The 23,701-nt window shown below is 37.7% G+C and overlaps 3 protein-coding genes across 3 annotated transcripts; 2 read left to right on the forward strand and 1 right to left on the reverse strand.

Moving 5' to 3' along the window:
* Window positions 1-1,299: 1,299 nt before the first annotated feature.
* Window positions 1,300-9,568, forward strand: LOC133454668 (calsenilin-like). Its single transcript, XM_061733391.1, has 8 exons — window positions 1,300-1,663; window positions 5,558-5,682; window positions 7,691-7,760; window positions 8,005-8,075; window positions 8,177-8,284; window positions 8,392-8,496; window positions 8,787-8,849; window positions 8,942-9,568. Exons 1-8 carry the CDS (start codon window positions 1,561-1,563, stop codon window positions 8,987-8,989), a joined length of 693 nt encoding a protein of 230 aa, XP_061589375.1. The 5' UTR covers window positions 1,300-1,560; the 3' UTR covers window positions 8,990-9,568.
* Window positions 9,569-11,412: 1,844 nt separating this feature from the next.
* Window positions 11,413-12,621, forward strand: sprn2 (shadow of prion protein 2). The gene is made up of 2 exons (XM_061734230.1): window positions 11,413-11,500; window positions 12,063-12,621. Exons 1-2 carry the CDS (start codon window positions 11,433-11,435, stop codon window positions 12,535-12,537), a joined length of 543 nt encoding a protein of 180 aa, XP_061590214.1. The 5' UTR covers window positions 11,413-11,432; the 3' UTR covers window positions 12,538-12,621.
* Window positions 12,622-16,564: 3,943 nt separating this feature from the next.
* LOC133455271 (calcium-binding protein P-like) lies at window positions 16,565-20,664 on the reverse strand. The gene is made up of 2 exons (XM_061734228.1): window positions 20,535-20,664; window positions 16,565-18,089 (listed from the first exon to the last, which is right to left on the reverse strand). Exon 2 carries the CDS (start codon window positions 18,084-18,086, stop codon window positions 16,695-16,697), a length of 1,392 nt encoding a protein of 463 aa, XP_061590212.1. The 5' UTR covers window positions 18,087-18,089; window positions 20,535-20,664; the 3' UTR covers window positions 16,565-16,694.
* Between the last annotated feature and the right edge of the window lie 3,037 nt (window positions 20,665-23,701).

Genomic DNA, 23,701 nt, shown 5'->3' on the forward strand with positions numbered 1-23,701 from the left:
TAATGTGTGTCTTGTAATGTAGTACTGATGCACACATCATCTATTTATTGAAAGAATTAATACAATGAAAACGTCCCTGCAGTTTCATTAGATGTCATATGTTGATGTGTATGTATAGTTTATTCTCACTGCTGCAGTGGGTTATTAAAGGTTATGCTACTGGAGAGAAAACAACTAACAACACTAGAATAGGCTGATTTTATTTTTCAGTCAGGGAAATCAAAGAAGCATGAATATAATTATTTTTTTTTTTTCAGCAGAGAATGAATTTCAGGAACTTAACATCACACTTTAGCACAGGTATACAAATGATTTATGCATTACATTAGGTGCTATGTGTTTGTAGTTTTGAAATGTCTTTGTCTCTTTGCATGAGATGTTAAATTATTACATATTTCCCTAGCCATCTGGTTAGCAGATCCATTTGAGGTTAAAAAAGTACAGAAACTCTTCATCATAAAGCAAACCTGGCCCACTTTCTCTACCTTATTAACTGACAAAACTTTAATTGATGTGCCCTCTTACCTCTAGTCTAGCTGAACCATTATTCTCTGCACACTCATAAGATTTGAGCTACAGCTACTCATGTTTTTCTTTCTCTCTTATCTTCCACCACAACATAATTATAGAAAATATGGAAAACATGGACTCAAATTTGTGTAGCATTTTACAAAAACGCTATAATAATATTTACAGCTAAGGTGAGGTGTTGTACTATGGATAGAAGTCTCCCCACCTTTATTACAATGTTATAAAGCACTGCTTGTACAGGCGCAGCACTTTCATATTTTGTCAGGTCTGAGAAAAACCATCTGACTTATTGAGTGTAAGTATTGCTGAAGTCCGGAGACACGAGCAGTACCACTTACTCTAAGTGCTGTTCATATCCCAGTCGTCAGCAGATGTGGATCAATGCTTCGTTTTACAGTTTTCCTGCCCTGCAATGAACGCGCAAGTAAAGACATATATGAAAGTCAATCATATTCTATTAGTGAAGAAATTCCTCCACAAATCACCCCTCCCATTATAAGCAGCTTCAAATACACATTTACACACACGCTGCTAAGGCCAGAGTGAAGTGGAGCAAGCAGAAGTGGAGCTCAGAGTTGATACTAAACTGAACCAGGATGCAGAGCTGGCATGTTTGCAAGCGCAGAATACTGTAAAAGATTTGTAGGAATTAAGAGTCCAATCCTGTGGTATTTCTTCTCTGATGCACATGATGGACTTTGGACCTGTTTACTTAAAGGAGCATACTCTGCAGACGTGCTTTTATCTTCTTTTTTTCTCAGCTGGTCAGTAAGTAAAGTAATAACTGCTGATGCCAGTACAATAGCCCTGATAAATAAAAGGAGGCGGATGGAAGAAGAAGAAGATGATAGGCAGCAGAAGATGTTTGTAGATGCAAGCTGCTCCCCCAAAGTAATCAGTTTAGAGTAAAAGAAGCCTATGTGAAACTGAAGTTGTTGTTTTTATCTTATTTTATTTTATTTTATTTTATTTTATTCTTTCTATATTTGGAAGGGCTTTTACCTGGGTGATATCTAATGCAAGCCGACAATGGGATTGGAGGGTATGGAAGTAATGGCCATTGCTGCCGTTGTCGGACTATTCATTGTTGTGCTTAAACAGTTTGGAATTTGGGAGCCTTTGTCACTTAAAGGTAAGAGTAGGATCGATCTGCAGCTCTGCAGCAATATTATCATGTTGTTTATAGTAAAATGTCAAATACAAAAGATTATATTTTATGTCTGCAGTAAGACTTTAATCAACATATTTATTCCTCCATCATACAAGTAGGGAAGTCATTTCTAACACTTTCAATGCTTCTGCACACGCTCAGATGCATTGGTACGGTTTGGTACAATGTGAATCAAAACCGAGTCTTTTGATTTTCACATTGCTTAAAGGCTCTATTTTAAAATAGTTTTCAAATGAGATGTAACTATCAGTCTATGCTCAATTTGAATGTAATCCCAGGAACATCTTTCATAAAAGTTGGGACAGAAGCACTTTGTTCCATCACCTCTTCTTTTAAACTGCTTTTTAAACTGCTTTAATTTAGGAGTGAAATATTTTTCCATTTGTGCTTGTATGAGCTCCTTAATTGTTAGACTCATTTAGATTCACAAACATTTTCTTTGAATAGAGATGGATAATATAGATTATAGCAGTGCATGAAATATGTCTCTTATTTATGTTTTTCTTACTGTGCAAGTGCGTTTATTTCTTGTTAGTTTGTGTTTTGCTGACCATGTGAACATGCTCCCCATGTGTTTTGTCGGTTACAAGACTGCTCTGTTCTCACCACATCATCACCTCCCTCTCACAGTCAGTTCAGAAATATTTGGACAATGACAGCTCTTTTTATGACTTTTTTCTTTATGCTCCATCAGAATGTATTTGAAATATGTGTTTTACAATAATATAATACATCTTCCATTTGGGAATTACAACCGCCTCAAGCACCTCTATTTCCAAAGACTTCCATGTATTTGAACAAAGTGACATAATTGGAAATGTAACCATACTTCTTCATACTTGAATGAAACTACTTTACATTCAATAAATGACAGAAGTCTGGGGCTCTGCACTGCAGCCAGCTTCAGATACTGCTTATATGTGGACCTTTCTGCCTTCAGTTTCCTCTTCAGTAACCGATAAGCTGCAATGTTGGAGGAGTGTCCCATTTATTTGCCTCCAAAAAGTATCGAGTGTCTTCTTCATTATCCAGAAGCGCTGTCCTGTCAGTTTCATAGAATTTGGCTGAATGTGAGCAGAGTATATTTCTATACATCTCAGAATTAATGTAGCTACTTCTGTCAACATTCACATCATCAACAAAATACCAGTGAGCTCATTTCATTGACATGTCCATACCATAACACTACCTCCACCATGTTTGACACATGATGCGGTATGCTTTGGAACATGTTTATGTTGATGTTTTTTAGGAAAGTTTAATCTAGCTCTCCGCTTCTTCTGTTTGCACCGTGTAGTAAATCCTCAGTATTTACATCTATGAGGTTCATCTCTTGATTGTAGATGTAGACACTGACACTTTTTATGAATACCAAACTGTTTACTTGGCCACACTTAGGGATTTTTAACGAGATTAATGTTGTTTTCTTAGCCTAACAATGGCCTCCCTTACTGGCATTGAGATCTTGAACTTCACATTTGTAACTCCAGTAGATCAGTTGCCAAAAGTCAACTCAGTATATTGAGTTGACCTTTGGTCAGACATCAACTCCCAACATTTAATCTGTTTCATTTGTTTTGAAGTAAAGAGGGAATGAACGACACCTGGGGAATCAACTTCTTTTCAGTCAATGTTTCAAATACTTTTCAGCCCCTGAATATAGAGGTACATTGCCTAAAATGACTATTCTTCCTCAATGGTAAATGGCATGCATTTATCAAACCTATTAAATTAAAGCTGCAAGTCTACATTTTACTCACATCCTGACTGTTGTATTGCAAATACATTGTGGTGATGCATAGAGGCAAGATCAAAATGTTTTGCCATTGTCCAAAAACACCTGACTCTTCCCTCCCTGGGTTTCTTATTTACCAAATCATTATACCCTAACCTGCCACAGTTCCCTGCTCAAAGTTTCATTCAGACTATGTTTCTTTCTTATTCTTCTTCTATTTTTCATTCAACTTCCTCCGTCCTTTTAGCTTGTCCATGAACATTTCTTTAATTTTCCTTCTCTTGTTATGAGTTCTCAACCACAGATACGAAAAATAGACTCAGAGGTGTGCAACTATGTTGACTGCAGGACTTTTAACCTAATTAGTGAGGCGCTCCAACCTTTTTCTATTCTTCTTTTTTTCCCCAACTTGGTTAACTTGGGGGGGCAGCAGTAGCTCAGGTGGTAGAGCGGGTCGTCCAATGATCGGAAGGTCGGCGGTTCGAATCCCGCTCTGTCCCAGTTTGCTGTCGTAGTGTCCTTGGGCAAGACACCTTACCCACCTTGCCTCGTGTGAATGTGTATGAATGTTTGGTGGTGGTCGGAGGGGCCGTTAGGCGCGATATGGCAGCCACGCTTCCATCAGTCTGCCCCAGGGCAGCTGTGGCTACAAATGTAGCTTACCACCACCAGTGAGGATGTGTATGGATGAATAATGATTTCTGTAAAGCGCACTGGGTGCCTAGAAGGGCGCTATATAAATCCAAGTCATTATTATTATTATTAAAACATGTTGCTTTGATTACATGTCAAATGTGCATAGTTTCCAAATCTTGAAATGTTGCCTTTGTGCTAGTTTAAGTTAAGTGTGTGCAAGAATATGTGTTTAAGAAAAATTAAAATAAGTAAACGTATTTTTTAATATTATGCAAACTATATAACAGTTTTCAAGTCATATGCTTTAATATTACTGTAAATATCTTCTTTTCTTCTCACTTACTGATCACCATAATGTCACCCTGATGTTTTTCACATCCGTTTGTTTTACATTAATGTGATGGTGAGTACCTAAAGGATTCTTCCTCTGTTATGGTCACGTATTTTCAGTTTACCCCAGCTGTCCCCTTCAATATCTATTAACCTTTTGAGTTTTGTGTTTTTGAATACCTAAAGTTTTTCTCATTGTGGACACCCACTGGTCAAGCAGGTGTTGCCAGTAACATGGATCGTCACTCTATCACATATTTCCTCACTTACTAAATAGTGAGGAGTACTTTTAGCTCATGTGAAAAGCTCCATTTGGAATTGTTACTTGTTGCCCTTTTTTATGTCAGAATTGTCTTGGTAAAACTGTAACATGTAGACAACATTAATCTTAAAAACTTATGAAAAAGGAGATGAAACATTGTTTCACACTCCTGACAATTTACTCACAAGAACAACTTTTCTGAGTTACAATTTGATCTATAAAAAAAGTGCCTTAAGCAAAAAAACTAAAGAAAGAAAGAGAAAAAAAGTTCCACACATGGGCACTAATCTTTTCCAAACACTATGAGTTACACCAATAAGACTTAATCTTGAAAAATATGTCTACTGTATTTGTCGCTAACTAGCATAAACAATTTGGTCAAAGGTCTTTTTGAATGATCCATGTAAATGAATGTTTAAAACTATGTCACTGCGATGTGTCTGCAACGAGGTAGAAATTCAGACCTCCGCAAACTACTTTTATGCACTAAAGTGTACATTATTTCCTCCTAACAATACTTTGGTTGCATATTCTTACATGACCCAGTTACCTTTTTTCCTATCTCTCCTGCATCTGTTCCTATCTATTTTATCAATTCAATTTTCTGGTGAAACTATTACCTTACGTTGCCACTGTATCTCCCACCCGTTCCCTTGTCCTTCCTTTCCTCCTGTAATCCCTATATGGTTTAAATTTTTCATTTTGTTTGCATAAAGATGGTGAGCTTTCTTTCTTTTTTTGTGTTATCCAATTATTTTTCCAGAATTTGAAGCTCTATCCTCGACCTACCTTTCTTTCTTTTTTTGTTCTTTTTCTTTCTTTCTTGTTGCTGCTTCCTTCCTCTTTTCCTCTTCCCCCCTTTCTTCTCGTTCCCTCTTTTTTCATGTGACAGACAGCGTTGACAATGACCTCGAGCTCTCCATGGTCCGTCACCAACCAGAGGGCCTTGAGCAGCTCCAAGCCCAGACGCAGTTCACCAGGAAGGAGCTCCAGTCACTTTACAGAGGTTTCAAAAATGTATGAAAAACATCAGCAGATTAAGTGACAATTCTTAGTCAAATTTGTAGTTTTGGTTTAACAAATCAGGACAGAATTAGTTGTCATGCTCTTGGAGGACTTCTTTATGGTCTGCAGTGTTACAGACAGTTTAAGCATGTTAACCAGCAATGTCACTGGCTGTGGCACTGGCACAAGATTTCTTAGTTTAGAGTTAGAGTTAGTTTTACAGTGTAAACATTGATAGTATGAGTGGTTTTGTAGTAATAATCAGCTACTAGTGGTTAAAACTTATCCCAAATATCATTGGGCAACAGATGGGATACAGGTACCCCGTCCATCACAGTGTTTTAACTAAACCATGTATTTTAATTATAACCCTAACCTGGGGCATCATTTAAAATGGACTGCGTAGGAGTCATACTAAAAGTGCACGTACACCCAAAAGCCGAAAATGGCGGGCGCAAAAAAAAATCCGGATCAATAAAACCATGTGCACGCACACTTGCACGCAATGTTCGCTTTATAAATCACAGTCCAGCTGGAAGGCTGCGCAGCTGAATCTGCCTCATATCCCGCCCTCTACACGCCCACTTTTTACCTTAAAAGCGTAATACAAAGTAGTATTTGCATATGGATGAGCCTGCTGAGCATGCGCAGCAGCTTCCTGCAGCCTGTTTGGCGTCAGAATGAATGAGACGAGTCCAGCCACCGTGCCACTGAATTTCACTGAGATCTGAGATCTAGATGTTGTGGATGAGGTGGAGGACAGGAAAACCACATTATTTGGTGGTGACATTAAAAGTAGAAAGAGTATATAAATAGTATAAATTAATTAAAGCGAGTGAGTGGCAGCACGCAGTTGCTGCGCTAAACGCTGTGAGTCCCCTGGCGCAACAGGGTGGACATGGCCCCCCGTCTTTTCAAAATCATGTTTTTGTCCCCCCCACTTTTTACAGTTTAAAAACTAACGGTAGGCTCAGCCTGTAATTGCAAATCATCCAGACACTCTGTGCGAAGGCGATGCGAGAACAGCCCGACAGCCCCGCTCCCCCCCCTCCCCTCCCCTCTCCTCTCTCCCCTCAGAGCTGCTCAGGGCGGGTTTATGGTTACGCGTCACCAACGCAGAGCCTACGGCGTAGGGGTGCGTCGCTGCGTACCCTACACCGTAGGCTCTGCGTCGTTTTAAACCCTAATTTAGGCTTACACCCACACGTAAAGGTTTCACGCGCGCGTAAAAATCATTATATATATAAAAAAATCTGTTTCCCTTTAGGGAAGAAATGAGGGGCTCCGTGGAGCCCCTAAACGCTCTACGAAGCCCCTCCTTCACCCAAAGCGGTGGGTGAAGGAGGTTCCCGGCGTGTCACCGCGGCTGCAGCAGCAGCAGCACCAGAGTCCTGACTGACGCTGAGCTTCACACACAGAGGAACACGATCAGTGCTATTTTATTATAAGTCTGATATATGTTGTGATATGTGATGACATTATTAAGAGTATGACATGAATCTGGCTTCATTTCACCACCTCACAGCCTGCGTCGCCAGTTCCCCGTGTCTTAAGTAAATTATTACGGGAGGTTCGGGGTTGCCGTAGGGATACGCAGATCTTTCGGTTAGTTTTTTTCTTTTTAGATCCCAGCCTTTGTGTAGAAGGTGGCTTGCACATCTTTCAGGCCCTTTTTGTGCGCAAGCAAGCTTTATAGATGAGGCCCCAGGTCTTTTGAACTTCTAGACATGGCCTTTTCTGAGTGATAGAGAAGTAGAAATGTTAATGAACCATGAGAAATGTTGTCAGTTAGTTGTATATCTCATGGTCCCTGCTACAGGGGTGAAGCAACATCATCCTCTATTCCAATCTATTTACATGATTTATTTCAATTTTTCATTTTTATAATATTCTCTGTGATTGACAAAAGATAATTCATGTGACTAATGTTAACAATTAGAAATCATTGTTTTGATCATTACAAAACGTGTGCTCCTTTTATGCCTTCTGTGTTTGTTTTGTTTTTATAAATTGTTTATAGGAATGTCCCACTGGGTTGGTAGATGAAGAAACATTCAAAACCATCTATTCACAGTTCTTTCCTCAAGGAGGTAAAGTATGTCATGTGTATGTAACACAAGATGTAAACATATGGATAGGCAGCATAATGTCTACAAGGGGCATTTACATTTGCCAGACGCCCACTTGAAACAGCAAAAGTAAATTTGCTGTTCTTGACTAAACCCAGATCACAAAAGAAAATAAGTTAGCAGCAGTTACAGTAACAACAAACATTAATTTTACACAGAGACCATGGACTTTAAAATATTAATCTCGTATCCATTATGTTTTTAGATGCCACCACTTACGCACATTTCCTTTTCAATGCATTTGACATGGACAGGAGTGGTTCCATCAGATTTGAGGCGAGTATATCAGGCGCTGTATGTTTAATGGTATCTTACAGTTTTAAGACCATTTATTTTGTTGCTTAAAGAAAATTCTAATCTTAAAATTGCACTTACAGGACTTTGTGTTAGGATTGTCTGTTCTGCTTAGAGGCTCTGTTACAGAGAAACTTCGTTGGGCTTTTAATCTGTATGACATCAACAGGGACGGCTACATCACAAAGGAGGTACAGCCAATAAATAATTCTCATGAGGAAAAAAAGAGCTTGAGATCTGTTGCATTGTCATGACTTATACAGAAGCACTGTGTCAGACTGTTGTCTTCTTCCTGCAGGAAATGTTGGCAATAATGACATCCATCTATGACATGATGGGCAGGCACACTTCACCCAGTCTGCGAGATGAAACTCCTCATGAGCATGTGGAGAAATTCTTCCAGGTATGTTTAATCCACAAAATGGCAAAGTCTGTATTAGTGCATACATAAAGTGCAATGATTTACTACCAAACTGTGCATGTTATGGTAGTTTGTAATGATAGTGCTTTTTTTAAAAAAAGTCGACCTAGCTTAAACATTTTTTTGAGAAACTCCGTAAAATAAAAATGACAACATGCTTTTCAAAAAGTCTTAACTTACATGACGTTCATAAACCAAGAATGAGCTTGATTAATTCACAACCTGTTGTACTTTAATTCACCAATAACTTCCTTCCTTCCTTTAAATTTTAGAAAATGGATCGAAACAGAGACGGTATGGTGACAATAGAGGAATTCATTGAAACCTGCCAAAAGGTACATCCATCATCAGCATCAATCTCATAGCAAGTGATGGTGCTCTTGTACTTTTTTCTTGCTCAAGATGGTTTCTGTTCATTTTTCTACAGGATGAAGATATAATGGCTTCCATGCAACTCTTTGAGAATGTCATCTAGTGTCTGTGTGAAACTGTTGAATAATAACAAAGTGCTTCCAGCCCCAAGTTTCTGAGCCTTAGCAGTAGCATTCATCTTCAGGGGGAGATATTTAGCCATGTAACACATAGGATACAGACAAATACAAACTGGCAAACATTATTATATTTCTAAACAAACATGCAGAGAAATGTGCAGGATCCTCCAAATCACCTGGAGAAGAATGCATGATTGCTTTGCTCTTTGTTTCTGCACATGAAGGAAAAACATCATTGTAAGACAAGCATGCTTGTTTCCCTGACATTAAAAAGCATGTGAGGCAAACATCTAAGACACAAACAAAGGCTGTTTTGTGTTTTTAAATCATATACTTTTGTGGCTGTATCACACTGTGAAGGGGGAAAAAGCTGTTATGTACAATGGGAGACCTATCTTTGGTTTGGGCCTTATTTGCACCAAACTGTACGAGGGCAAAGAAATGGAATATCCACCTTGTATGAAATATGTAATGAAACATGTTTACCCAATATAAATTGGAATATACAGCATTTAAATTAACTATGTAAAATTTGTTGCGTTATATGTTGATGTTTCTGTAACTGTGAAGCTTTAAAAAAGCAATAAATAAAGTTTTAAGCAACTTCCTGCATGGATGTTTTCCACTTCAACATCACTATACATGTTAGAGACAACAAAGCTCCACTTGTATAAAATGCTCCCTCAGGAGGCTCCTTTATAATGACAAAAAGCTGATCTTCATACATCTGTTTAATTTCTTCCCAATTGATAGCCTACTGAATAGTTTCTTTTTCTTTTTGAACAGTGATCTCTTTTGTTCTAAATTATTTGAGATCCTCTATTCCTCTACATCACTTTCTTGGTATTTCATACAGAAAAAAATTGCATTCTTATACAATGGGTTTTTGAATCAAACAGCTAAGATCTTCAGCTGTGACCAGACCAATTAAGTGAAGTCAGAAGATTTTGATTTCCTGTTGTAACTATTTGCCATCAGTTATGATGGAAGTATTGAGGAAACATATAGCAACTGTGCAAAGTAATTTAAAGAAATACAGGATTTGAGCACAAATTGTCCAGAAAAAGTAGGCCCAATTAATATTTAAGCCTAGACTTAAAAAGAGTTTCCTGGATTCAAATCCTGATCCAGATCTTTTTGTACAAATTTGAAGAACATCTGTCCAAAACAAACTGCCAACCACATAACTCCCTTAGTGGGACTAATATTATATTACTTTGAGATTTATTCAGTGCATTCAACATTATTTAGCCTGCTCTCTTAAGTAAGAAACTCCTGAAGACACAGGTACATACCTGCACAATCACTCGATTTACTGACTTTCAGATAAACAGCCTACCGCTTTTGTGACTGACTACCCATCCGGAGTGCCACAGGGGGACTCTATTCTCATCTAATCTCTTCACTTTGTATACCTCAGCCCTCTGGGATAGATCAGAGTCCTGTCATCACCAGAAATACCTGGATGATTCTGCAGTTGTGTTGTGTATCCATAATGGACAGGAGACTGAGTACAGAGAACTGGTGGACTTCTTTATGGCATGATCAGGAATCGATCACCTAATCTTAAATGTGGACAGAACAAAGGAAATTGTTGTAAATTTTAGGAGGACCAGGAATATGTCAAACACTATTTCCATCAGGGGAGAAAAGGAACCTTGGTGTTCATCTACTACTGTCATTCACTACTGTCATTTAGCAGACGCTTTTATCCAAAGCTACTTTGGATAATCTGTTGTCCAGATTGGACTGGAGACACAACACTGATGCTGTCTACAAGAAGAAACAGCAAATACTGCTCTTGACTTCTTGAGAAAGCATATCCTTCTGTATTTGCAGAAAGGTGTAACATATCTTCTACAAGATTGGCTCTAGAAACTGTTCTGGTGCTTCAAATGCTGACTGTGCAAAGAAGGATGCGTCATAAAAAAAACATAATGGAGGATACTGCATCCTCTTCACAAAATAATTCAATACAAAGTGTCTTCAATCAGAGGCGTCTTTATATCGGCTGCAATGCAGACAAGCTTCAGGAGATCCTTCAAGCCCACAGCTACAATCATCTAGTCAGTAATCTAGCCTCTTAAAGAAGCTAGATTACTGACTGACTTACTTTACTGAAATATAAAATAACCCATTGAGGATTCATTGAATTGAATAGAAAGAATTAGATGCAATAATCAGGTTCTAAAAAAGAAAGAAAATTGATGCAGACAGTAATCTGTTTTTGCACCAGCTTTTTTATGTGCTGAATAATGGGAGAAAACTCACACTGGAAACACCACCATCAGCAAAATACATTGAACCTATTTTGTATTATTGATCTACAACCAATAGTACAACAGGGTTTGTTTTGGGGCGGAGCTATGCAGCATGCTGGATGATGCTATGGAATTGATCATGAACCCTCCATGCCCCAGCACTTTCATGTGTGGTGCTTTGAAAAAGGACTACCACTCTAGAACCACATCATCTCTGAGTGACCAGTCAGAAAGGTATAATCTCTCATCTATTCTTTATAAAATATTATTGTTATTTAATCTAAGATGTTTATAGCCATAACATTTGTATTTGTCTATTATTTTTAATAATATATATTTAGATTTAAATACACTACTTGATGTCACCTTTAGAAAAACTTTGTTTAAAATCACTGCAACTATGTATATAATTATATTTCCACACAACTGCTATGTTTTGTGACAACCCATAGAAATATTTGGCTATTCATCAGATCCTGGATAAAGAAAGGCATCATAAAAAGGAGAAAAGTGCATTACATTATACTCAGCTAATCCTGGTGTTAACAGAGCATGTGGATCATTCTGGATGTCTGTTGTGTTAGTGAACATGTGACTTTTGTTTGTGCAGTGACAGTAAATCAAAAGCCACTTAGCAGGCAGAATCCCTACCAACACTCTCCGAACTCTCCCTGTTGCCTGTGGAAAATAGAATGCATAAATATTGGTGTAATGTCCTTCTGAGAAGATTTTCACATCTCAAGTGAAAGAAAAAAAAGGGATTTTTCCACCCATAGTTACTTTTTTGTGTTTGCAGCTCTCCAGTAATGGCTGGCCAGCAGAGGCTTCTCTCGTTCTGGGCTTTGATGTTGCTTGTGGCAGCTTTGTGCCCAGGAGCGCAGTATGCGTACAGTAAACGAGGAGGGATCTTCCGTGGAAAAAGTGGAAAAAGTGACGGTGACAAATCATCATCCCCCTCCCAGGGTCGAGGCCTCCCCAAGCAGGGCATGAAGTGGGCAGGAGCAGCAGCTGCAGGGATGTTGGGTGGCACAGGCACCGGGTTTGGGCTTAAGATCCTTGGGAGGCCAAAACATGGGAGCCATCACGGTCATAAGACCGGCTCTTCTGGGCAACATCAACAGCCACATTACCAGGAAACCCAAAAATACAACAACCAGTCTTTCTGGAGATCCTTTGTTAGAGGGGCTGCTCCTGCTCCCATGACTAGCATCTTTGTCACGCTTGGACATGTGGTGCCTTTTCTCACAACAGCCTGGATAAGAGACATTTAATCTGATGTCTAATGAATGAGAAAGCAATCTAATAACAATTTGATCTTTAATAAAGCCTTGAACAAAATATCCTTTCTGATGTTTATTAATATGATCATAATACTGTTATCAACTTATTACGTTTGGATGCTGAGGCCACATTTTCAGAGATTTTTCATTTTTAAAGGCTTTAGCTTTCTTAGATCAAACACACTCACAGGAACTCAAAATGTATCAGTTTGTCCAAAAAAGTCAATATGTTGGATATAGGGCTGTTCGATTTTGCCCAAAAATAAAATCTCGATTTTTTTCTCTCAAAATCCGATTTTCGATTACGATTACGATTATTTTGTGAATTGACAAAAGGCAAAGAAATTATTTCAAATATGCTGTTTTTTATTGAACATTTGCCCCATTGGGCTTTAAGTGCAAACTTTGCTCTTATTAAACCAAAAATGAATGAATAAAGTGCAAAACTCTGTAAAATAAGTTGAAAAAAAGTTTTACAAAATATAATAAAATATAAAGTTTTATCTCTGAAAAAAAAATCAGCAAATCAGCACTTGCAAACATACAGTAAGTTATATTTCCAATTAAATAAAACAAGACATTAATCATTAATATGGTATCAATCACTAATATGTGTGCAGACAAGGTAAAAAAATAAAAAAAAAGTGAAAAATCGATTTTACGATTTTCACGTTTTAACATCGTTCTAATTACATAATCGCGATTACGATTTAAAATCGATTAATCGAACAGCCCTACTTGGATATGAATGGGAGTAACTACAATTAACAGAAAACAGCGATAACTGCTTTTGAATGTGTGTGAATATGTTTTTTAGTGCTCAGCATGGTGTCAGTGAACATCTTTAAAATAAAGAAACTGTAGGAGTCCCTCTTGTCTAGAAATATTTTTTAAAAAGCCTCAAAAACTAGTAAAGTAAATAACTTGTTTCTGCAGTTAGATGTTATTGTTTTAAAATATGTGAAATGTGACATGAATTGCACCTATCAGACAGAGAAACCATTTTGGAAATTAATTTTATTTATTTATTTCATAAACATCCACGATGAACTATATTACTCATAGCAGTTTACAAGTGTGAGTCAAAAACAATGGCTTCACCCAGATGTCTATGGTGTAAATATGAACGCAAAGACAGAGTTACAGAACATTCGAGTCTAAACAGAAAATAAGTGCACTTTACAGAGATATTCTACACACCACAAGGTATTAAAAAGCAAAACTGAAATTCAACATCAACTTAACTTGTCAAAATTAGTAAAATTAATTAACTTGGACTGTACAATACAGTATGAAAACAAATGCAAAACACTGGATGGATAAAGACAAACCAAAAAGAGGCCATGGTAATTCTTGTAATGGGGTTTATACAGGTACTTTTGTTTTAGTGTCAATTCCCTTTAAAATTGGATGGTTGACAATCTGTATGCTCATTTAACCCCTTTCAAAACACAAGGGGGTAGAAAAAGCTCAGGTAAAGTAATTGCCTGAGATACAGTACGTACACCTTGACAGCCAGCAAAGCTTGGAGTAAAACTATGTACAAAACTAACAAAATCTGACCATCTCATGATGCTGCAAGAAGATTAAGTTGATTAGGGGAAGACAGCTTAGCGTTTCCAATAATTTCAGACCAAACATGATAATATTTGTGTTTTCTGAACGATTAACATATGCTTCAAATGAAAATGAAACCAGAGTAAAATGGGGACAAACCAAATGATTCAGGTTAGGACAAACACACAACCTCTGACCACTGCATTAATAAAAAAGCGTCACTGACTACGTTTACATGCAGTCAAAATTCAGGTTAAGGTCAATATTCCGGTTACTGAAACATTCGGAATAATCTGTTTACATGCGTGAGCAAACAGGGTTATCCATGTATAGTTGGTAATTCATCATTTGGGATATCTGGATCAAACCAGCGACGTACGGAGAACGTCATGACGTAATTCCTGTCATTTCCGCTTCTTCTTCCTGTATCCAAATTCAAAACAACAACAATAACAGCAGCACGGCGCATAATGAACAGCCCAGTAGAAGCCGTTTTGTTTCTCGGCCCTGTATTACGCCTTTTTCAGCGTCTTCCAGCGGGGCTTGATCTGGTCTGGCGTTCATACAAATCCTGCTTCGCGCAGCTTTTCGCTCACCTTTTTGTAATTCTCGCTATCCTGGTACTTTCTACCGTTTACAAATGACAAAATGTTCATATCTTTCATTACATTTATGAAGTGATTAGTCTCCTCCTCACTCCAAAAGTGTGGCGTGGTCTTGCGTTTCTCCATGTTTATAAGAACTTCCTGGACTCAAAAGAGCAAGATTCCTTGCGAAAAGAAAATGCGCAGAAAACAAATTCATGTTCCTTTTGATGGGGATATTCCGTTAGGCGTATACATGACCAAATATTCAGGTTAGAAAAAAGGAGTAACCCAGGGGTCATATTCGGGTTTTTAAAAACTGGAATATGAGCAAATTCCGGTTATTCAAAGGGGTTATTAGTGTTTACATGGCCGTGCAAACTGGGTTATTGCTAATATTCCAGTTAGAAAAGGGTTATTGACTGCAATGTAAACGTAGTCATATATCAGTTCAACTGATATATATTTTTTTAGGACCATCTGTGACAAGTATGACTAATATGTACAGAAAGAAAAATTATAACTTTTAACACAAACTGAAAGCATGGACTGTTCACAAGACTCAGCAGCAACAGCACGTATGACCTCATTTATCTGGTTCCTCCTGTTTTTCAGAGCTTGTCAAACCTTCATACTGAGGAAACCTGTAGTGTTATTTTGATGTATGTCCTTTGAGTGTGTTTTACTTTGATGAATAAAACTGTTCAATATTGACACATCTCCAAAGAATATTTCAATACATTTTCCAAAATTTGGAGCAGTGAGGGAGGTTTGACTCCATCGCTATCATCCCGCAATAGGATATCCATCTATCCATCCATTATCTATACCCGTTGTATCCTTTGCAGGATCACGGGGGTCTGCAGGAGCCTATCCCAGCTCATCACAGGCAAGAGGCAGGGGTTCACCCTGGACAGGTTGCCAGTCCATCGCAAGGCCCGCAATAGGATATGTGACCATTAATTAATGAAACATAATGCAGAAAATCTATTTTATAGAAGTTTCCCCCCTAAATTCACAACATTCTGGTCTTTAAGTAATCAGAGCAGCTCTTCTATCATTTTTTTTTTTTTTACAATTTTACAATATTTTTCACTTCAGGAGCTGATTCAAAAATCTGAGTGCAAACTTGATCTTAGAGGATTTTTTTTGTTAAGTTACCAGGGTGGTGAGTCAAACCCTAAAATGTTTTTCAATCAAAACATGCTTCATTTTAAACAACTTCCCACAGTTGTGCCCTCCTTCTTCTAACCCTCTCACAGACATTCTGTTCATAATGAGTCTATATTGAAGGAAAAAAGGAACTGAAATGCAATTTTTTTTCTTAAAAAAAAAATTCACTGCATTAAAGTAATTGTGTAAGGACGGAATCTTGTATGGAACCACTATTAGGGACCAGTCTTTGCCCGGAAATGGACATGTAACCTATGTTGTGGCTATTCAGTGGTCTCATCATGAACCTTTAATGATGCACCACTAAATATAAAACCCCTATCATTCCTCTCAAATGGCTCCCAGCATTATCATAGCGCCATTAGCTCAGCAAGATGGTGGCAAACCATATTATCTCTCTTGGCTTTTTCAAAACAGAGAGAAACTTCATTGTTGTCCTGAGTAAAAGAAAACAGCTTAATTAATTAAGTAAATTCCTTCCATTGTGTTCCATGCATCTAGTTCTTCATGTATTCATAGCTCAAAATTTGGAGCTAAAAAGTGCTAAACAACAAAAGTTTTAATCCATTTTAGGGAAAAAAGTAGAGCTGGTGTAACATAAAATTGATCATTTAATTATCATTCTAAACTTACTTATATAAAACATATAAGCTAGCCTTTCCTTACCTGTTGCTAGTTTCCTGCAGTGATTTAATGATTGTTTTGTATGAAAGTATAACTCAATGACTTCTGCTGCAGAGCTTATTTACATCAGCAAGAACTGAGCATGCAGGCATGATGGATACAATAGAAATCCATTTGGGATGTAGTTGACAGGATTGCAGTGCGTTTCTCTCACTGCAGCAGGAGCACACAAGACACCAGCATGAGGCAGGAAGTGAAAAGCTGCTTTATTCCGTAGCTCAAAAGACTGCTGTGATTTCGCTGAGACTGTTGATCAAATTTTCGTTTCTCCAGAAAGCGCTCCGAGTACTTCATGTACTTCTCCACACAGCGCCGGGACTTCACTTGCTCAATTAGGGCTGGATACCCGATCTCCTCAATGCTAACGGTATCGTCATCTGCCTCAGCAGCCCCATCCTGATCTTTGTCAGTGCTGTTCATGCAGCGACCCATGAAGCTCTCGTAGGTCTCTGCACGTGGAGGAGGATTGTAGACGTACTCGTCGTTGCCAAAGTCTTTTTGACTGTTGTCTGTTGATTGGGAACGACGGTACATGTAATTGTTGTAGTAGTATTCTTCGTCAGGGTTGCGGAAATTGAAATGCGGTCGGGGGAAACGCCCTAGTCCATATCCAACAGCCATTCCAGCCAACGCACCGACACCGGCTGCTACCATGGCTTTTTTGGCAAAACCTGTGGACTTTGGTTGGTATCCCATTCTCTGCACAGAATGAGAGAAAGGAGAACCACCCGTGCCATAGCCCCCATAGCCTCCTCCACCAAACCTGGGACTCAGGATCTGATTATTTGGATTCCAGTTGGGGTGACCACCATATGCTCCGCCTGGATACCCGCCTGGATACCCCCCTGGATTTGAACCTGGTACGCCATAACCTGGTCCTGTATTTCCCCCTCTGACTGGGTAACCACCTGCTCCTGGATACTGGTAGGGATAACCACCACGGTTTTGGTTAGGATAACCACCTGCTGCTGGGTAACCACCTGCTGCTGGATAATTATTAGGATAATTCCTACCAGGATTCTGATTTGGATAACTTCCTCCAGCAGGGTAAGGGTTAGGATTACTTCCTTTTCCTGGGTATTGGTTGGGGTAGTTCCCTGCTGCTGGGTATTGATTTGGATAGTTCCCTCTGGCTGGATTTTGATTAGGATACCCTCCAGCTGCCGGGTATCCGCCTGCAGCTGGGTAGCCACCTGCAGGATTCTGGTTTGGGTTGCTACCAACTCCTGGATAACTTGGTGGATTTTGTCTGGGATATCCTCCTTGATTGGTGTTGCCTGTTCCCTGCTTGTTGCCTGTTCCCGGGAAAGGGTAACTCCCTCCAGGAGGATAAGGATTGGGGTTGCGATTGGGACTCTGTGGCTGCCGAGGGTAATTTCCTGGAGAGCTGGACGGTTTTGATTGTGTCCCCTTATTGCTGGATGATGAGGTTTTCTTGCTGCTTGAGCTGCTACTACTTTTTTTAGCCCATGTTGATTCAGTGTTCAAGAGAGACATGATAAGAAGGCACAAAAGGCCGATCTTACACAGCCTCCCCATCATGGCCTTCAAGGAAAAATATAAAACAACAAGGTATTATAAAACAAGCATTGCCCTGTCATTTATAAGACTGTGTTCAACACATGGGCGTAACCACGCATTCTTTGGGGGGGTCGTGTCTAGGGATGGGCGGTATGGACTAAAAAATGTATCACGATAATTTCTGGCATTTATCCCGATAACGATAAAAATGACGATAAAAAAATACTAATTCAACTCCACCTTTGTAACTATAAATCTATCTCGCTCTCAGATCCGCCATGTTTGTTACACAAAAACGTCATCAACGGGAATTTATCCTTTTTTCTTTCTTTCTTTCTTTCTTTCTTTCTTTCTTTCTTTCTTTCTTTCTTTCTTTCTTTCAGGCTCATTTCTTTCTTTCTTTCAGGCTCATTTCTTTCTTTCTAGCTCATTTCTTTCTTTCTTTCTTTCTTTCTTTCTTTCTTTCAGGCTCATTTCTTTCTTTCTTTCAGGCTCATTTCTTTCTTTCTTTCTTTCTTTCTTTCTGGCTCCTTTCTTTCTTTCTTTCTGGCTCCTTTCTTTCTTTCTTTCTGGCTCATTCCTTCCTTCCTTCCTTCCTTCCTTCCTTCCTTCCTTCCTTCCTTCCTTCCTTCCTTCCTTCCTTCCTTCCTTCCTTCCTTCCCCTTCCTTCCTTCCTTCCTTCCTTCCTTCCTTCCTTCACGTACGTAACGCAGAACCATAAATTCGACTTTACACAAAAACATCATCAACGGGAATTTATCGTTTTTACCGTGACAAGACAAATTCTTACCGTGGGGAATTTTTTTGACGGTTTATCGTGAACGGTAAAATATCGCCCATTCCTAGTCGTGTCCCCTCCAATACTGGGAAAGTACCAATCTGTCCCCCCCAATATTATGTATAAATATGTTAAATATTTCCTATTTTTATGAAACCTGGCTCAACAGTCCGTCTCTTGTTATTTCCGATTATTTACCGATCAATTTATTTCCGTTTATAAGGAAAACTAAAGTGTGTGACCACCCCCCTCCCAATTGTATACTTGGTTGCGCCCATGTAATGCCGGCTCAGTTTGAAGCGCCAGCTCCGACCGCTAAACGACAGAGGAAACAATAGAAAGCGTTGTATGTGAAACCATGGAATAAATAAAAACAAAGAATGCACTTAGAGGAGTTAAGAAACTGGGAAATTTAAATTGTTCTCTTGTATGCACTTTTACTGTTAAACTATTTTTTACTGTCAAATGAATAAATCTGTATATATATTCAATTAACATCAAGATTTTACATCTTATCTTTGTACAAATCTATGATTTCATTCACATTAAACGTTTCAGTGTAAATGTGCAGACATTCATTTTGAGACAAATCAACAAAATAACTTGGATGAATGAATGAATGAATGAATGAATGAATGAATGAATGAATGAATGAATGAATGAATGAATGAATTTTTATTTTTGTGTCATGTCCGAAGACCCATCCCTTTACGGGATTATAAGACACCAGAAACAGAAAATCATCAAATACACAATATCACACACACTTAATTGGGAGCTGCACAATGTACACCGGAAAAACAAAAATAAATAAATAAATCAAAAACCAGAATGGATATTTTTAAATATATGTTACTTTTCTTCGTTTATCCCACGCTTTCTCCAAATAGTCAGCAAGTGCAAATATTTTACGATCAAAAATCCATTTGAGTCTCTCAGCATCGCTTACCCACATCAAATCCAGATTCTTACATCTATCAAATAATTTTTGACGCAGCTCATGATACAGAGGACAATAAAATAAAAAATGTAACTCATTTTCCATATCATTAATATTACAGTAAGGAAAAATCCGCTCTTCTTCTGGGACCCCTCGATAACGTCGAGAATAACTTGGAATAAAAAGTCCATCGTCTGCTATGGACTTTTTGTCATTTCAATCACAATATTTACATCAACATGCTTTAGGTATGTAATTTTTCCCCACTGGAAGCTATCCTATTCACTATTATCTCAGAGAAATTGCAGACTATTCCTTTAAATGTGATTTCAGATGGTCAATAAATAAAAATCATAGAACTGTGGGAAATGCACCTTTAAAAAAAGATTCTGAGGGAGGGCTCTCATTTGGACCCCCCCAATGTCTATACCATGGTTACGCCCTTGGTTCAACATTATTATGAACAAGCAACAGTGGATAAACATTTTCTTCAATACACCTCAGTCAGCATTATAATGGTAAATCGTATTAATATTCTCTTAAACTTTGGTTTATCTTACAATGGTCATTTATCTTATATAATCATGTTATTGAGCAGCTATGAACCTGCTGCATCCTCCCCATGAACCAGCTAACCATTATCCCGGAGGAAATTAGCACAAACGCATTTTCGCTCTTCCGTCACACTGAGCCACATATTAACACACCACTATCTTCGATAAATTAAAGTGAATTTGCGTGGATGTCTTACCGTGATCTGGCGGTGTTATCCCGTTAAACTGCGTGTGTTTGTTGTCCTTCTCTCGCCGCTGCGACTGAGCTTTATCTCGGGATGGTTGCTGGGTCCGCTCGTTTACGCTCGCAGGAAGTGCCGTGTGAGACACCGCGCGGGGCGGGGACTGTTTGCTGCGAGCCCCTCCAAGAGCAGCAGGACCAGCCCTGTCAATGAACCATCATGTTTTACTCACTAAATTAAGGATTAACTCGAGAAACGCACATTTAATCAAAAAAAGAAAGAAAGACAAAATAAAAAGATGCAATAAATAAATAAATAAATAGTATACCTTCTGAGATATTTTAAAAAGACTGTAGACTACATCATGACTCATTTTAAATGACAAGACTGCGTAAACGGCCGAGTTGAATGTGCTACGTGTAGGGTTTTATTAAACAAGTGTCCCATTTGCTCTGATTATGTCACACTTCCGGTTACTCAGTCAGAGCTGCTGGAAAAGTTGACACTGTCCGGTTAGCTGCTCCCTTTCATTCACAATTTAGGAACGTTTGTGTTTATATTGGATTGTTTGTGGTTTTATTGCAGGGGCGTCAATTGGGTATGGCACGGTACGGCAGCCGCCACACCTTGGCTTCAAGGGAAAATGTAAATGTTTGTTTTTTAAATACATTTATGGAATTACTCTGTGTCCATTTGTACTGATTATTCTATTACTTAATACATATAGAATAACTACAAATGCAAATCAGAACAACATGATCGATTTCACTAGTTATTATACACTGCAAAAACTCAAAATCTTAACAAGAATATTTGTCTTATATCTAGTTAAAATGTCTAATTTTTAGTTAAAAAAAATCTGCCAGTGGAACAACATTTTTTTGCTTGTAATGAGAAGATAAATCTTGTCCCACTGGCAGATTTTTCTACTTATTTCAAGTGAAAATGTACTTGAACAGGTGAAAATGGTCAAATAACACGTTATTTTTCTGGTGATGACTCTTGTTTTAAGTGTAATGAGATTTTTTTACTTAAAATTAGACATTTTAACTAGAAATAAGACAAATATTCCTGGTAAGATTTTGAGTTTTTGCAGTGAGCGAGACTGCATTTGATAAAGTTCACATTTTCTTGACCACACAGATAAGCTCCATAGCAGACTTCTGGACGTGTTGATTGATACTCTAGTTAAGTTCTGTGACTCGTAACCTTGCCATACCTTAGCTTCCACTGAATTGACGCCACTGTTTTATTGTATCAATGAGTGAAATAAAGAATAAATAAATAAATAAATAAATAAATAAATAAATACATTTATAATTTAAGCTTCTTTTAAAATCATTATTATTATTATTAAAAGCTACCGCATGTCGCTAAAGAAATATGCACAAATTGGTTGGACGTGGAAATGCGTCCATACAACAAAGAAAAACAAAAAAAATCAATTTATAAAAAATATTGGTCTAAAACAAAGGAAATAAAATAAATGGTAGCCTATGCTTTTGACAGAGCTCATCTTCTTTGTGAATTAACTGCCAGATTGCACAAATTAATCTGCACTTTAAATTTTGTTTTGATCCTTATCCGTACATATCTTGTTCACATCATAGTTTTTTACATATTCTTGGTCATTTTGACTTTATCCTGTTTATCTGGTTATTTTTTGCACACTTTGTTGCTGCTTATCTTGTAAATTTTATAAATTCGTTATCGTGTTAATATAGTTTTACATTTCTCACTCTTGCAAATATCTACATGAGCCTCGAAACAGAAATTTTGCTCAGATAACCTGGCTGTATCTGACTGACAATACAGAAGTATAAGTAAGTCTAAGTCTAAACTCTCTTGCAACTGTTTTAAATGTCATTGTGCTTCTGATAGGTCAATGACAATAAAAGGATTCTGATTCTTATTCTGATTTTATGTCAAAACGAAATTCTTCAGTTCAGTTCTGGATGTGAATACTAGCCAGTCAGTGGCAGAGATGCCTGTGAACAAAAGTTATACTTAGTGCCAACAAAGAAATATGAGTTAACTACATAGACCTGAATATACCCTGCACTACACTACTGACCCACATGGACACAATTTCACAGACAAATAGTCACGTGAGTAAGAAAATATAACTACCAGTATTTGAAATTCTAAGGTATTACTGACAAAATATAGTAATAGAAAATGTTCTTATGAAAACCTACAATGTTAGATGAACAACACATTACAATCAGTTATATCAGTTGCAACGTGCAATTATGTAAATATCCATCTGTAAATATATGTCTGTTATTTTTTATATACCAGTATTTCTTATTATTTATTTTTCTTATTATTATTATTATTATTATTATTATTATTATTATTGTATATACCAGTTTACTGTTTATACTGTGTCATACTCTGATATTATTACTGTGTTATTACTATTTCTATTGATGCCTCTTGTTTTACACTATCCCCTTTGTTGCTGTAAACTGCAAATTTTCCCTCTGTGGGACTATTAAAGGATTCTCTTATCTTATCTTATCTTATATAACTATTTAGTTTACAAAAACAAAGTCAAAATGGTCCCCTTGTGATTCAGTAGATTAGAGAATCACCTTTATCTGGACTTGGTCTGTATTTTGATTGGGCAGTGGCAACACCTTCATTGTTTTTTAGCCATTCTACTATATATTTTATTGTCTACTTTGTATCATTTTCCTGTGGCATTATCCTATTTCAGCTGAGCTGCAGTACTGATACAAACACTCGGTCATCCAGGTCATCATAACAAAACAGGCAAATTTTCATCTCCCCTCCTTCACTATGCTTCACAGTTTTGGTATTTGTATACACATATATTTGTGATTATACGCAATTTTCACCAGCCTGCTGCTGAGATAATTTCCAAAAAGTTCATCTTAGGTCTCATCTGTCCAAAGCACATTGTTCCAGATGTTGTTTCTATCTTATCTTTCATCCTTGGCTTTGTTAACACACCTGAAAGCTCCAGACCAGCAAACTGCCAAAACTTGTTTTGACAGAGGTGGTCACACTTTTTGTTGATCACTTAATTTAACTCATTTGATTAGCATAACTACTGCTACTTATCTTCTTGAGTCCTATGAAAGCAGTAAGGGTATATTCAGTTTATTGGACACTGCTTCTGCATTTGGCTCAATTTGTGTTAATTAAATAAAGAC

Source organism: Cololabis saira, chromosome 11, assembly GCF_033807715.1.
Source record: "Cololabis saira isolate AMF1-May2022 chromosome 11, fColSai1.1, whole genome shotgun sequence".
Classification (NCBI taxonomy): domain Eukaryota; kingdom Metazoa; phylum Chordata; class Actinopteri; order Beloniformes; family Belonidae; genus Cololabis; species Cololabis saira.

Coding starts and splice junctions, on each gene's coding strand:
- LOC133455271 (XM_061734228.1), bottom strand. CDS start 18,086: ATGATGGGGAGGCTGTGTAAGATCGGCCTTTTGTGCCTTCTTATCATG.
- sprn2 (XM_061734230.1), top strand. CDS start 11,433: ATGTGTGGTGCTTTGAAAAAGGACTACCACTCTAGAACCACATCATCT. Junction 11,501..12,062: donor CTGAGTGACCAGTCAGAAAG/GTATAATCTCTC, acceptor TTGTGTTTGCAG/CTCTCCAGTAATGGCTGGCC.
- LOC133454668 (XM_061733391.1), top strand. CDS start 1,561: ATGGGATTGGAGGGTATGGAAGTAATGGCCATTGCTGCCGTTGTCGGA. Junction 7,761..8,004: donor ACAGTTCTTTCCTCAAGGAG/GTAAAGTATGTC, acceptor TTATGTTTTTAG/ATGCCACCACTTACGCACAT. Junction 8,076..8,176: donor GTGGTTCCATCAGATTTGAG/GCGAGTATATCA, acceptor TTGCACTTACAG/GACTTTGTGTTAGGATTGTC.